General features: G+C 38.3%; 2 protein-coding genes and 1 long non-coding RNA gene across 4 annotated transcripts in view; 2 read left to right on the forward strand and 1 right to left on the reverse strand.

Annotated features, from left to right (window-relative positions):
• Positions 1-3,624, forward strand: part of TEX30 (testis expressed 30) — a 6,832-nt gene extending 3,208 nt beyond the window's left edge. Inside the window, exons 2-6 of one of the 2 annotated variants that reach the window (XM_022576818.3) lie at positions 27-100; positions 591-821; positions 1,591-1,642; positions 2,169-2,374; positions 3,202-3,624. In XM_022576818.3, coding sequence (XP_022432526.1) covers positions 86-100; positions 591-821; positions 1,591-1,642; positions 2,169-2,374; positions 3,202-3,375 — 678 coding nt within the window. In that variant the 5' untranslated portion in view covers positions 27-85 and the 3' untranslated portion in view covers positions 3,376-3,624. The remainder of the gene's footprint in view (positions 1-26; positions 101-590; positions 822-1,590; positions 1,643-2,168; positions 2,375-3,201) is intronic. The other variant, XM_022576819.3, reaches the window with a different exon arrangement.
• Positions 1-14,397, reverse strand: part of LOC111176413 (uncharacterized) — a 21,798-nt gene that overhangs the window by 1,275 nt on the left and 6,126 nt on the right. The window contains exon 2 of the long non-coding RNA XR_002645015.3: positions 1-14,397. This exon is cut by the window's right edge and continues 1,682 nt beyond it. This is a non-coding gene — a long non-coding RNA (uncharacterized LOC111176413).
• The window catches only part of LRTM3 (leucine rich repeat transmembrane protein 3), a 33,841-nt gene continuing 23,383 nt past the window's right edge, over positions 3,940-14,397 (forward strand). Inside the window, exons 1-3 of the mRNA XM_022576816.3 lie at positions 3,940-8,267; positions 8,392-8,425; positions 8,523-8,556. Of these exons, the coding sequence (XP_022432524.3) occupies positions 8,040-8,267; positions 8,392-8,425; positions 8,523-8,556 (296 nt within the window). The 5' untranslated portion in view covers positions 3,940-8,039. The remainder of the gene's footprint in view (positions 8,268-8,391; positions 8,426-8,522; positions 8,557-14,397) is intronic.

Here is a 14,397-nt window from a genome sequence, read left to right on the forward strand (position 1 = left end):
CTTTCACAACAGAATCTTCTTTTCAGGGAGATGTCCTTTGCTTCTCAGATGTAATGCACTTTAAGTTTGTTATTCAACAGTGAAAATGAGTCATACAGAGGTAATACATATTTTCATACATTCTGCATCTTCAAGGTTCCTTTTTTTTTTTTTTTTTTTGTAGTCATATGGCTCCAGAGTAATTTTCTTATTTTCATCTTGTACTGTGAGAGACAGCATAGCATTAGTGGTTAAGAATGAGGACTTTGGAGCAGACTGCCTGAGTTTGGATCCTCGCTAATTGGATATATAACCTTGGGCACATTATGTAAGCTACTGTGCCTCAGTTTTCTCAGCTATAAAATGGAGATAGTAACAGTACTTGCCTCTTAGAATTCTTAGGAATGTTAAATGATTTAATACATATAAAGCAGTTATAATAGTACCTGACACAATAAGTATTTCTTAAGTATTAGTTATTAATATCATTGCTTTTTATTTGGAGGCTGTGACTTGAATCATGGGTCTTGCAGAACAAACATATATAGTTATTCATTTGTCTGAATAGGCAAGGAAGTAATTTTTGATCCATTTATTCTCTTGAATTCCAGGTTAAATTAAAAATACCTTTTGGAAATAAATTACTAGATGCTGTTTGTTTGGTACCTAACAAGAGCTTAACATATGGAATAATTCTTACACATGGAGCATCAGGAGATATGAATCTTCCTCATTTGATGTCACTGGCATCCCATCTTGCATCTCATGGTTTTTTTAGCCTGAGATTTACCTGTAAAGGCCTTAATATTGTACATAGAATTAAGGCATATAAATCAGTTTTGGTAAGAAAATTTCTTTATATTTACTTACGACAATTCTGTTTTTAAAATTCATAATAAATTTAAGACATTTTATTAGCAGTCGTTTGATTTAATTTAAAAATCCTTTAATGAGTATTCTTAGAAACTCAGCAGTGTATGAAGGCTGTGTAATGGTCAGATTTCTCTTTTTTGCCATCAGTTAGTTTCCATGGGGATGAGTGCTTACATCATAAATGTTTCTCCGTGATACTGCCAAAGAATCTACTTATGATGTAATTTACATATTGAAATTTAGGATATATAGTTCTAGGTATTTTGCCTTGTATACTATGAATGTACAAATAATATGTGATTTCTCTATTAGAAACTATAAAATCCCTGGATAAAACAAATCTGAAATTTCTTTTAATCCAGATTACTTCAAGCTTACTGAGTTTTTCAGAGCTTTAAATTAGATGTTAGTATTATCACATTTTGTATTAGTTGGAAGCTTTTACTGGCTTTTCTTCCCTCCACGATTTGTTCTTTAAAAATATTTTAGGACTTGAATTTGTTTTAGACAGTGTTTTTATTCCACTTATTTGCCTGTATTACCCAGTTTATGATTTGACAGTGAAGGCATGACCAGAGAGCAAAGAATTGATTATCTCTTCCAAGAAGAATCCCTTGAAATTTCTTGTTTTTGCAAAAATTTTCATACATTTCAGTAATGATGAGAAAATATATGTTGGTTTTCCAGTGGAATATTTCATGGGAGAAGAATTGATAATTTTTTGGTTGATTTTTCTAGAATTACCTAAAGACCTCAGGAGAATACAAACTTGCAGGTGTTTTCCTTGGAGGTAAGTTTTCAATACTTGTGAATACTTGTTCTAAAGTCTACTCATATTAATATAGGAATAGGTAATTGAGAATTAAAATTAAAGACAGGAAGAGACTTAAGGATTTTTTGTTTTGTTTCGGTAAGTCACTTGCTGGTGTAACACCAAGATACTTTAATATTTAAATCTAATTTAAACCTCATATATATGTGTTATAACCTGAAGAGGTCTCCTTTTATTTATATCCCTGAATCACCCCCTCTCAAATGATTCCTTCCCAAGGACTGTCTTCACCACTTCAAGTATTCTTTTGGAAAATAATTCCTTTTTTTTTTTTTTTTTAAGATTTGACTTAGGATCAGTTTTTAGCTATTCACAAGTCTCTGGGTATTGCAGCTTTTTAATTGGCACCTGTTGTAGTTAATATTTATTGATAAGCAATATGATGGATGAACAGTGAATGAAATCTGACTTGCCACATTATCATCACCACTACTTTATGTGAATGTTTATATTTCAAACTGAACTTAATTTTAATTGGTTTTAGGTCGTTCAATGGGCTCAAGAGCAGCTGCTTCTGTAATGTGTCATATTGAGCCAGATGATGCTGATGATTTTGTTCGAGGTCTCATTTGTATTTCCTATCCACTGCACCATCCAAAGCAGCAGCATAAACTTAGAGATGAAGATCTATTTCGTATAAAAGATCCTGTACTGTTTGTGTCAGGCTCAGCAGATGAAATGTGTGAAAAGGTGAATTATAACTTGATATTTGTGTGAATGAGAGAGAAAGAATGAAAGAAACATCTTGGGAACAAGATATTACCTGCAACATTCAGTCTCTTTAAAAAGATGCTGATTTTAGGGACTTCCCCGGTGGTCCAGTGGTTAAGACTTTGCGCTTCCAATGCCGGGGGTGCAGGTTTGATCCCTGGTTGGGGAACTAAGATCCCACATGCTGTGGCCAAAAGTAAATAAATAAATAAATAAATAATTTTAAAAAACATGCTGATTTTACTAATGCTAGTTTCTTTCCTTAGTTAACCCTGTTGCTTTGGAGAACCTAAAAATATATTCATCCCCCTGTAAAGAGTGTTGGTAAATGGATTAACTCTCACGTAGAAAATGAAGGATTAATATCTGAATCTTGTGAATTTCGGATTACTAGACTGTACGTTTGGTTTATCATTTCAACATTTAAGCAGATCTCTTCAATTTGTTATAAAGTTGACTCTTGAAAAAAAAGTAACTTGTACATATTACAAAATTTTAGTGTATTTCCCAGAGCATATAAATAATTTCCTTGGGGAAAACATTTTTTAAGAGAATTTTTTTGGCTCTGGTTTACTTAATGACTTTTTAGCATCAGTAATGAATACCTAATCTGTTCTGTTGTGTTGCTGTATGCTGTATCTGAAGAACATGGACTGCCACTTCTTGCACGTTCCATTGCCTCAAAAGTTAGCTGTAGACTAGGTTTTAATATTTAGTGAATGATGCCAGTATAGGTGCGGTGGGAGAGAGGAAATCTTTACTGAACACCAGTAGAACATTAGTATCCTCTTCTTTTTTCCCTTTAGAACTTGTTGGAGAAAGTGGCACAGAAAATGCAAGCTCCTAATAAAATCCACTGGATTGAGAAAGCAAGTCATTCCATGGCAGTGAAAGGACGGTCAACAAATGATGTTTTCAAAGAAATAAATACACAGATTTTGTTTTGGATCCAGGAAATCACTGAAATGGACAAGAAATAATTGTCTGTAGTTACAAGCTATGTTATTTTGAATACAAATACAGTTAATTTGTTAAAGAACAACATACCTCTCAGCATTATGAGATACATTTCAGACTAATTTAATGTCCTTTAATGTTCTCCCATTTTTAAAACACATTTTAATTGTGAAATTAATGCCCTTTACAAAGTGTCTTTTGAAAGCACTGTTATAGTTGTATAAAGATGATGTACAAATATTGAAGGTGGTCTAAATATAATTTATTTTCTTTAATATAGTTAAGTTTTGAAAAATTAAACATTGAATTTTGTTACAACAGAACTTTTGTCTTATTGCTGCGCAACTGAGAAAGTACTCTTAATTTTGCAGAGCAGTGTCATCGTTATGAAAGGAAAACAACACTTTAGTAAATTTAGTCAGTTTTATAGAGTGTATACATCTATTAACCTAATCTTTTAATAAATTTCAAGGGATGGATGAAGATACATTTTCAAATATGGGGACTCTGAACATTGTTTTTAGAATAAAGTAACAACTTTCATTCATTAAATGTTTACTGAAGGCCTGTTATAGGCAAAGCCTCATTAGGTTTGCAATGATGAGTAAACACTTGGAGTTTGGTATAGTGGGGGAACTTGATGTCTAAAGCTCTCTGATTAAGGGAAGAATGAAATAAGGAGTAAATAGTGGGACTAACATCTGTGCTGTATCTAGGCAGAGTTAGGGCACTTAATTTTGCCTTGAGAAGTGCAAGTATCACTTGGACTAGACTTGGATGGTACTGAGTTATATATTAAAAACATAGGTTCTATATTTCCTGTAAAGAACACGAAAATGTGATGAGGCTGATGATATATATATATATATATAAGTTTGTAGTGAGCAGTGGTTTTCTATAGTAGGAAATTAACTCCCTTCCCTGGTTTCTCTACTGTCCTAAAGTTAGGCCCTTCAGACAGCCAGGGTGGCCTGGGAAGCTTGCAGATTTTTGAGGTCCCTCACTCCTCCTGCCCTGGTGAAGTTAATGGATTTTAATTGTTAATTTTTCTAAATAGTGCATAAAGAATGAAAACCTAGATAACGGTATCTAAATTGTGTGTATTATAGAATGAAATCATGTACAACTTCAAAATTGAAATTTCCGTGTCACTTAGTGTACAATAGTTACTCACTTTTTGACTGAATTTCTTGAACAAGGCCCTAACTTAAATAGTATATAATTCTTAACTTTTAAAACAAGAGTGATCAAAATATTATAAAAAATATTTAACCAGAGCTGACAAATATAATAATGGTCTATTTAAAGTGTAAATCAAATGGAAAATATTAATACTGTAAACCAGAAGTGAAACTAAAAAGGAAAATACAAAGGAAAACTTACTATAAAGCAGACTATAATATAAAAGTACAATGAAGAAATAGATTTAAAATGTTACTAACCAGCTATGTAATTATAATATTCAAGTTTTCAAATTAAACTATAGGCATAATATGGATGACCAAAGATACTACTATAAATATAGGGATGTCGTAGAAGGTCATTTAAAGTTGATTTTACCCTGAGTTATCTATGAGAAACTACTTTTTTTTTTTTTTTTTTGCGGTTCGCGGGCCTCTCACTGTTGTGGCCTCTCCCGTTGTCCGGACACGCAGGCTCAGCGGCCATGGCTTACGGGCCCAGCCGCCCCGTGGCATGTGGGATCTTCCCGGACTGGGGCACCGTGTCCCCTGCATCGGCAGGCGGACTCTCAACCACTGCGCCACCAGGGAAGCCCGAAACTACTATTCTTGATTGATGAAGTAGCTTGTCATTTGAGAACTGTGTACCTAGCCATGGGTAGGGAAGATACAACTGCTAGAGAAAGATATGAGTGATACGTGTAAGGCCAAAATAAACATTTGTGAAAAGGTCCCATCTGCTCTTCTGCACAGAATTGACACATCTTGCAGGGAAAGGGTGCAGCTCCTTCAAGTTTGAGATTATGGTCAAAGAGCTATCCTGGCGCCGGCTCTGGTAGGCCCTGATTAATGGCACAACCATTCACCTAAATCAGTAGTTCTCAACTGGGAGTGATTTTGTTCTCTAGGGGACATTTGACAAGGTCTGGAGACATTTTTGGTTGTCACGGCTGGGGTGGGGCTGCTACTGGCCTCTCGTAGGTAGGAGAAAGGCATATGCTAATATCCTGCAGTGTACAGGACAACCAGACATTACGAAGATGCACCCGGTCCAAAATGCCAGTAATGCCTAGGTTGAGGAAGCTAGTCCTTGACAAACCAGCTTTGGGATTATCTTTAAATCCTTTCTCCTTCACCATTAGCTTTTCTGCACCACTTCTGAATCCATTTGCTTCCTTTTAGTTGCCAAATCCTCTGTTTTCAGTGTCAAAGTCTGATTATGTCCCCATACTGTAAAATGAATTACAGTAGCCTAATTCATTTTACTATTTTATTGTCTCCTTGGTTCAATAAACCATTTGACACCTCTAACTCAAAAACTTGGTGGATCTCCAAGCGTGACTATTAAGATTAAAGACCTTAGTTCAAGGCTCTCCACGATAGGCCCTATCAACATTTTAACCTTATTTTCTCTCCCCCACACTGTGAACCTGTACACAGTACTCCAGCTAACCTGGATACACAAAGTTTATGAACAAGTCTTTCTGTCTTCTCTTCCTGAAACTTTTTTCTTTGTTAGTCTTTGTCTGTTACCAAATCATACTCATCCTTCAAGGCCCTTAAATTCTCTTTCCCACTTCACAGCTTTTTTTGAATTACTCCAGCCATCTCTCCTTCAGAGCCACATAATATCTTCTCTGTTGCTATTCACACTCTGCCTTTTCAGAGGTTATTGACATATTTGCTCTATACAACTAATTACATACTGCTTCGGGTCAGGGAATGGTTTTACTCATCTTTGTATCCATAAAGCACTTGGTGTTCCTTGCTCAGTGCCTTAGTCATTCATTATTCAATAAATCCTTGTATTGAACTAAGATATTAATAACCTTGGTTTTATATTGCTATTTTATACACTTATTACTGGGACTTTCTCTTTACATGTAAAGAACAAAAACCTAGTTCACAATGTCCAAATAGTTCAAAGAGTGTGGCATTGGTAGATATATATTTTTTAAAAATAGAATTTTTTTCTGGGTGTTTTCTTTCAGTATCTATATTACTGTTAGTAATGGGATTTCTCTGCTGTTATTTTTTATTGTCTTCGTGACTTTTAAAAATAAACATAGCATTTACTTTTTTTTGCTGCTCACTTGAGATTGACATAAGAAGAGGTTTCTAGTGCAAAGGACAGAAGTGTCTATGCTGAAAAATAGGTAATTGTACTTTTATTAGTAGTCAAGTACTTAAATAGCAAAAATGACAAAGCCCTGGAGGGGATGGGGATACTCTTCTTTACCTCTCTGCAGACTTAAGCATCAGCGGGAGTGGTACACAGAAGTTCCTTTTCAGTTCTTATAAGAGCTATTCGTGGTATACTAATTAGGGATTCAGTGTCATCAAGCCCTAAAAGATCTAAGGAATTAGAGAGTTCCTTAATGTTAAAACACTCAACCCCCTTTAAGATAGTTAACATTAAATGAATTAGAGAATGTCTGCCATCAGGCAAGAGAAATTGAGTATTTTGCCAGCTGCATTAAATATTACAGAAAACCCCAGCAGAAATAAAATCACCCTGATCGTGTATATGGATGGGGAGTCAGAGAGGAGGGTGGACCTTACCCTAGAAAAATCCAGAGGAATTGTTGAAGTTTCTTCTAGAACTAAGGAATGCCTACCATGCATTCCGGAGAGCTATACTTTGCAAAGACAAACCCCATGATCACAGTTAAACTAAATTAAGATCATAAATACCTGTCGGCTATGGTCCAGTAGGGAGAGTGTAAACTCCTAGGATGCGTCATTGATCTCATTATCTCTAATACTCAAGGAAAGTAAGAGCTCAATAAATCCTTCTTGCACTCAGTTAAAGTTATGTGACAGAAGAGGCCTGAACAGTTAACTCTGGTGTAAAGAATTATACTTCTTTCCTCAACCGACCTTGAATAAGTGAAGACAAAGGAAGAATTAATTCATTACGTCTTCAAAGGGAAAGTGCTCTAAATCCAAGGTAGTATTAATATTTTCATTAATAGTCCAGACTTTTTTGTATACTTGTGACTAAACTACTCTCTAGACTTTGAGGGAAGGCGAGCAGTGCTTAGATCTGGCTCTGCCCCACCCTAATTCTGACATCAGCAAGCGTCACAAGTAGCTGCTCCTTGGAATCAACAGAAACAGGGTGAAGAGGAAATTCACCAGGAGACCACTCCAAAATCTACCATAATCTAACTTGGGTTTTCAGCATCACAGTAGATTGTCGAAGAGGAACATGGCTGACAGACCCCTCTAACAAAAAGAAATATAAAATGAGGTGTTCTATTTTACTAAAAAATCAAGTTGATGTGAGCTCAGTTAAATACCCACTATGACACGTACCTCACTTTTCTTAGACCCAGAGCAATCACTGCTGCACTTGACAAGGCACTGGGCGGCACTGGACCTTTTTTTTCTGGCAGAGCATTGCATGTGGTTATGAGATGGGCATACCACCTTTTTGTGTTTTGGGGCATCCACAATCGAGGACTTTGGAATGAAGACATCAGTCTATTTCACATAACATAAAAATGTCAAAGCAATTTTATTTCTTAAAAAAAGTGGGTGTGTTGGAAAATAATGCATTTTTGACATTATGGGACCTTCTAGAGTCCTGGACTTCTCAAGATAATTGGATGGCAATCTTATTTATAATATTTCTGGGAATTATCTTTGAGATAATACTCATAAAGATTTGTACAGCCTTTCAGAAGAAGCTTGCACTTCCTTCAGAAAAGGATAATACAGATGCCCACAAGGTAAGAACAAATGCTTGATTTCCTTTTCCCCGATTTTTCAAAGTAACACATAAGAATAACTTATACAATTGTGGAAGTTTGATATTTGGATTACTCTAATATTTTATTGTCTCCCTTGAAACAGAAAGAAGACAGTTGCCTTAAAAGCATGAAATTTGGTAAGTATCCTACAATTTAATATTTTAATATAAAACTTGTTCAGCCTGAGCTGCTCCTTTTGGTGCTCTGACATTTTTTATTCCCATTTATCTCTAGGTAACTGGTCAATTCATTCATCTTCAGAAGAAAGGTAAGTGATGTATTTTGAAATTAGATGAAACAGGTTGGTTTTGTTCTACTCAAAATTACATCTGAATTACAGAAAAGGGTTTTCCCGTTTGTATAGAGGATGACAGCTGTTCAACATCATAATTCAGTCAAACTCTGATTTTTTAAATGGTTGCTCTGTTCCAAGCTGTGTTAAATGGCTTTTTATGTACTATTGAAATTATCCTTTTAGGTAGGTAGACTCATTACCGTTTGTACAAATGAGGAAAATAAAGCTTAGAGAGGTTAAGTGGCTTGCTTCCTTACCCCATCCTCTCTCTCCAGTACACATGAAGTAATAATCACCAGTTCTGAAAATTCAGTTGAAAAATACTCATTTAGCACCTACTGTGAACCGAGCAGATCCTGAGCTAAGTGCTGCAAGAGTGACATGAAATGAGTTTATATCATCAGCATATGATATGCTGATGCCTGAGTGCTAGAGATTAAATACAGACATCACTACTCTTGTTGCTATCAGTATCTTAATTGGTTTCATCAAAGTCCATTCAGCAATCATTAGATATCCCTATACAATGGACACTGGGTTTTATACTGGGATACAATTAATAAGATGGTATCTGTTCTCCGGAAGCTTATACTCTTGTGGAGGAGACATAGATCTAGAGATGATTGCTTGCAGTTCAGTAACACAGTGATAGGAGTACTATGAGAACATCTAGGAGGTACCTAAGCCAGCATAGGGGTGTTGGGCTGGCTTCATGAAGAAGGTTATACTGGAGCTGAATTTTAAAGGATAAGTGAAAATTAGTCAGAAAAAGACAGTGGGTTGGGAGGATAAGAAAGGCAATTATAAGCCATGAGCAGAGGCAAGGAAATAAGGAACAGGGTATGTGCAATAAATTATGATTTCAGAGTTGCTAGAATGCTAAGGATGAGTCAGAGGGTAGTGGGAGATGAAGGTGAAAAAATATGCAGGAGTCAGATCATGGGGGACTTTCTATACCCTGTTAAGAAGCTTGGAGTTGATTCTGATAGTGAGTAGCCACTGAAGGTGGTTAAGTGTAGGAGTGACACAGTTTTGTGTTATAGCTAGATCACTAGTAGCTACCTGTGTGGAGTATGCGTCTGAAAATTACTTTAATTTCTTTCAGTTGTCAGGTGTAAAGGGGCTTTATTCATTTAACCTGGTTGCTCTATTTTTATATTGAGTACTAGCAACTCTAGTTATAAAGTGGGTGTCCTGAGAAGCAGTAACAGTATCTGGAAGTACGGGGAGCTGGAATCCCAGTCGGGGTTGGCTGGGAACAGGAATGCCAGAGCAAACCAGGACACCTCAGAAGTGCATCCACCATAAACGACCATCCAGAAGTCAACTGGACAGACCAGGAGTTGGTGTTTGAGGCGTACAGCGCTTAGGTGTGCACTGAGATTGAAGATTCTCATGGAACTAAAAGCCAGAGGATTGACAGACAAGAGAGGAAGCCACAAGAGGAAGTGGGGGGAAAAGGACTTTTAGCACCAGGATCAAGATAATCTGAGAGTTTCCCCATCCCTCTGTGCCATTATTCCATTCCTGCTTAGGCGCAATTAAATACTTTTAATAGGCTTTAGGGAAAAGTAATTGAGAAGAAGAGATTGAGGGAGATGGTGTTGAGGGAAAAGGGTTAGGAAAGAGATATGGCTTCCATGGTGGCAGTACTACATTGTAGTGAAAAAACACATTTTGAATTACAAAGGTCTAGGTGTATGTCATAGTTCTGCCTCTAAATGATGGCATGGCCTTGAGCAAATGACTTAAACTCACTCCTTTTCCTTACTTTCAAAATAGCAGGTAGAAGAATTACCTCTTAGGAATGTCATGAAGATTCGTTAAAATGATATGTGTAACAAAGCAAAAATATTTTACCTTGGCACCAGAATTCCTTTTTGGGGTAGAATTATATTTGGGAGAGCCTCTTAAATTATTTTGAGGTAAAAGGGCTTAAATATTGGTAGAACCTCAAGCATAAAGATGATTAAAGTTGCACTGCATCAGAGACTGAGTGGGTTTTGTCTTGCTTATGAGATGAGAGAGAAGAGAAAGGGGAGGGGTGGGCAGAGAACAGGGAGGAGCAGGGGAAGCATGTGGGGCTCAGGACCGAATGGCACAAAGGACGTCAAAGGATGAGCCTACCACTCAGTATCCGGAGTCAGGGAGAGCCGTGCTGGCCAGGCAGAGTCTCGGTGAGCCATGCAAACTGCTGATCTTATATCCATTGAGTTTTGGGAAATGGTTTGTTTCAGGGTTGACCTCAGCCTTAGATGTGTGTTCCTGGGAAAGTCTGCCATCAGTTGCCTGAGTTTCAAAGATTAAAGCTGTCACTGGTTGGTTTCAGAAGTGTATTTCCTGAAGCGAGTTACCATTGATAGACAAAATTGTTTAAAAGCAGATTTGGTGTTTGTTACTATGACTAGGATTATGCTATGACTCTACGCCATTGATTGATTTAACTGATTTACAACCACTTCTAGTACTTACTTGTTGCCATGGCTATAGAGCTGTGAGTCTTTTCCTAGGAGTATGGGGAGTTCTTTTTAAATTTTCCAAGGCCAGTTGAGATTCCCTCGTGGGGAGAGGCCAAAGGACATTTAAAAAATACACAGACATACCTAACGGTTAAGTGGGAGTTGCTTGTATTGCTGTAGTTAACTCCCTTCTATATCTGCCTCTAGCTTTTCGTTGAAGTTAGCCACATGTATGGGTGGTTTGTGTATGTGTATTTTTCCCCCTTCATTGAACCTGAAGAACGGGTTGGGTTGTATGTCTGGATCAGCTTGCTGTGGACAAGCGTTAGCCATCAGAAAGCTAGAGGTGAAAATGGGCACTCAGCAAATATTACTGAGGGCCTACAATGTGCTGCAGGCCCTTGAGATACAGCGGTGAACAAAACAGACATTGCTTCCCACCTTATGTTTTAGACAGAGGGGAGTCTGATAGTAAATGACAACATGATAAATAAATTATATGGGAGGTAGTGATAATTATATGTGATATGGTAAAACAAAAGATAGTGTAGGGTAAGAGGAATCAGGGTGCCAGAAGTAGGAGAAGAGAGGTAGGTGCAACATATGTGGTGGGATTTGACTAAAGCCTTGGAGGGATGGGGAGTTAACCAAACAGAAATGGTAGAAGAGTATTAGAGAGGTTAGAGAATAGGTGACCAGATCATGGTTGGACCCTGCAGGCCATCTTAAAGACAGTGGCTTTTACTCTGAGTGACAACAGAGGATCATTGTAGGGTTTTATGCGGGAGAATGATATGTTCTGTCTTCTATTTTTAAAGGATTATTCTGCCTGCAGTGTTGAGAGTAGACTATACTGAGTCAAGGGTCTAAGCAGACAGCAGGTTTTTGCAAGTAATCCAAGTGAGAGATAAAGGTAACTTAAACCAGGGTGGTAGCGGTGGAGGTGGTAAGAAGTGGTTAGGATATACTTCAAAAAGTAGAATCAGTGGAGTGTGTGGATGTGAGAGAAAGGAGTCAAAGATGACTCCAAGATTTTTACCTGAGCAAGCAGGAAAGGTGCAGTTGTCATCAACTGAGATGATGAAAGCTGTGGGTGGAGCAGGGTTTTTGTTCGTTTGTTTGTTTGTTTGTTTTTGTGGTATGTGGGCCTCTCACCATTGTGGCCTCTCCCGTTGCAGAGCACAGGCTCCAGACATGCAGGCTCAACGGCCAAGGCTCACGGGCCTAGCCGCTCTGCGGCATATGGGATCTTCCCGGACCGGGGCACGAACCCGTGTCCCGTGAATCGGCAGGTGGACTCTCAACCACTGCGCCACCAGGGAAGCCCTGGAGCAGGTTTTGATGGGGAGATGAGGAATTTTGTTTTGCAACTGTTGAGTCTTAGATTGATTGGGCATCCAATAGAGATAGTAAGTAGTCTGGGAGAGATGTCTGGTAGAGACAGTGAGTTTGGGGGTTCTTGGCACATAGGCCGTATTAAAAGCCACAGAGAGGGTGAGATTACAAAGGGACTGTGAGAAGAAAAGAGGAGCAGGGGCTGAGCCCTGGGGCGCTTCAAAGAGGGCAGGAGGAAGAGGAGGAACCCGCAAAGAAGACTGACAAAGAGCTACCAGTGGGTTAGAAGGATACCCAGGAGAATATGTGGTCTGGAAGCTCTCCAGAGCAGGAAAGACAAATAGTTATATAAGGTATACAAGTTAGGTATCAGACCAATATCCCTTATGAATATAGATGTAGAACCCTCAACAAAATACTAGCAAACCAAGTTCAGCAGCATATTAAAAGGATTATATACTCTGACCAAGTGGGATTATCCTCAAGAATGCAAGGTTGGTTCAACATACATCTAGCATTGTTTTATTATGTTTAAAATCATAATATTAAATTGTTGAAATATTGGTCTTGCATTTCAGCTTTTTTCTATATTTTCCCTGAAACGTGCAAAAAACTAACTCTGTATATGTCTCATATTTTCACTGTTCACTTTCCTAAGTGAATAATATGCCTGTCCGGAGGAAATTTTATCCTAATTATGTCTGGACACTGCTATAACTTGTTAGGGTCACCTGGATTCCCTAGAATGCTTATGCATCCTGCCTGTATCAGTTAGAATATTTTAATTCTCAAGTAACAGAAAACCATGATTCAAACTGGCATACCAAGAAGAGAATTTATAATAATCATATAATAGGAAATCCTGAGGTAGGATTTGCTTCAAAATTGGTTGATACAGTGCCTCAACAACTTCATTAAGGTCCTGTAACTCTCCCTCTGCCTTTTCCTCATGTTGGTTTTACCTTAAGGTGAACAGAAAGATGGCCACAAGAGTTTCAAAATCAGACCAGCATTGTCCAGAGGAAGTAAGAGGCCATTTTTTTCTCTGTCTTTCCTGGGAACAAGGCAACTTTTCCCAGAAGTTGTTAAAAATCTTTGTCTTATGCTGGGATTAGTTCATGCCCATTCCTAATCTAATTACCATGTTAGATTTAGCCTAATCATTTGGGGTAGAATGAATGTTGAAGAGTCCACATCCATGATCATTACTGCAACTCCCAATTTGGCTCTAGTCGTAAGGACAAACGGTGTTACCAAAGGTGACATGATACTAAAGATAATGGGTAGGTGTATTAGTCAGGGTTCTCCAGAGAAATAGAACCAATGGAATATAGATTAGTAGATAGATAGATAGATAAATATAAAAGGAGATTTATAGGAATTGGGTCACATGGTTATGGAGGCTGAGAAGTCCCATGATGTGCCCTCTGAAAGCTGGAGAACCAAGAAAGCAAGTGATATAATTCAGTCCAAGGCAGAAGCCCTGCGGGGAGGGGGTGTGCAGCACTGGTGTAAGTCTCAGAGTCCAAAGGCCCAAGAACCAGGGGCCCTGATGTCTCAGGGCAGGATGGATGAAGATGGATGTCCCGTCTCAAGAAGAGAGAGGGAGGGCTTCCCTGGTGGCGCAGTGGTTGAGAGTCCGCCTGCCGATGTAGGGGACACGGGTTCGTGCCCCGGTCCGGGAGGATCCCACATGCCGCGGAGCGGCTGAGCGCACGAGCCATGGCTCCGTCCGGAGCCTGTGCTCCGCAACGGGAGAGGCCACAACAGTGAGAGGCCCACGTACCGCAAAAAAAACCAAAAACCAAAAACAAAACAAAAACAAGAAGAGAGAGGGAGAGTTTGCTCTTCCTCCGTCTTTTTGTTCTATTCAGGCCCTTAATGGATTGGATGATGCCCACCCAGTTGGTGAGGGCATATCTTCTTTACTCAGTCTACTGATTCAAATGCTCATCTCCTCCGGAAACATCCTCACAGACACTCAGAAAGAGTGTTTTACTGGCTTTCTGGGTATCCCTCA

The sequence above is a fragment of the Delphinapterus leucas genome, chromosome 18 (genome assembly GCF_059928025.1).
Source record: "Delphinapterus leucas isolate spDelLeu-1000000601 "Yukka" chromosome 18, BTC_Dleu_Yukka2, whole genome shotgun sequence".
Classification (NCBI taxonomy): domain Eukaryota; kingdom Metazoa; phylum Chordata; class Mammalia; order Artiodactyla; family Monodontidae; genus Delphinapterus; species Delphinapterus leucas.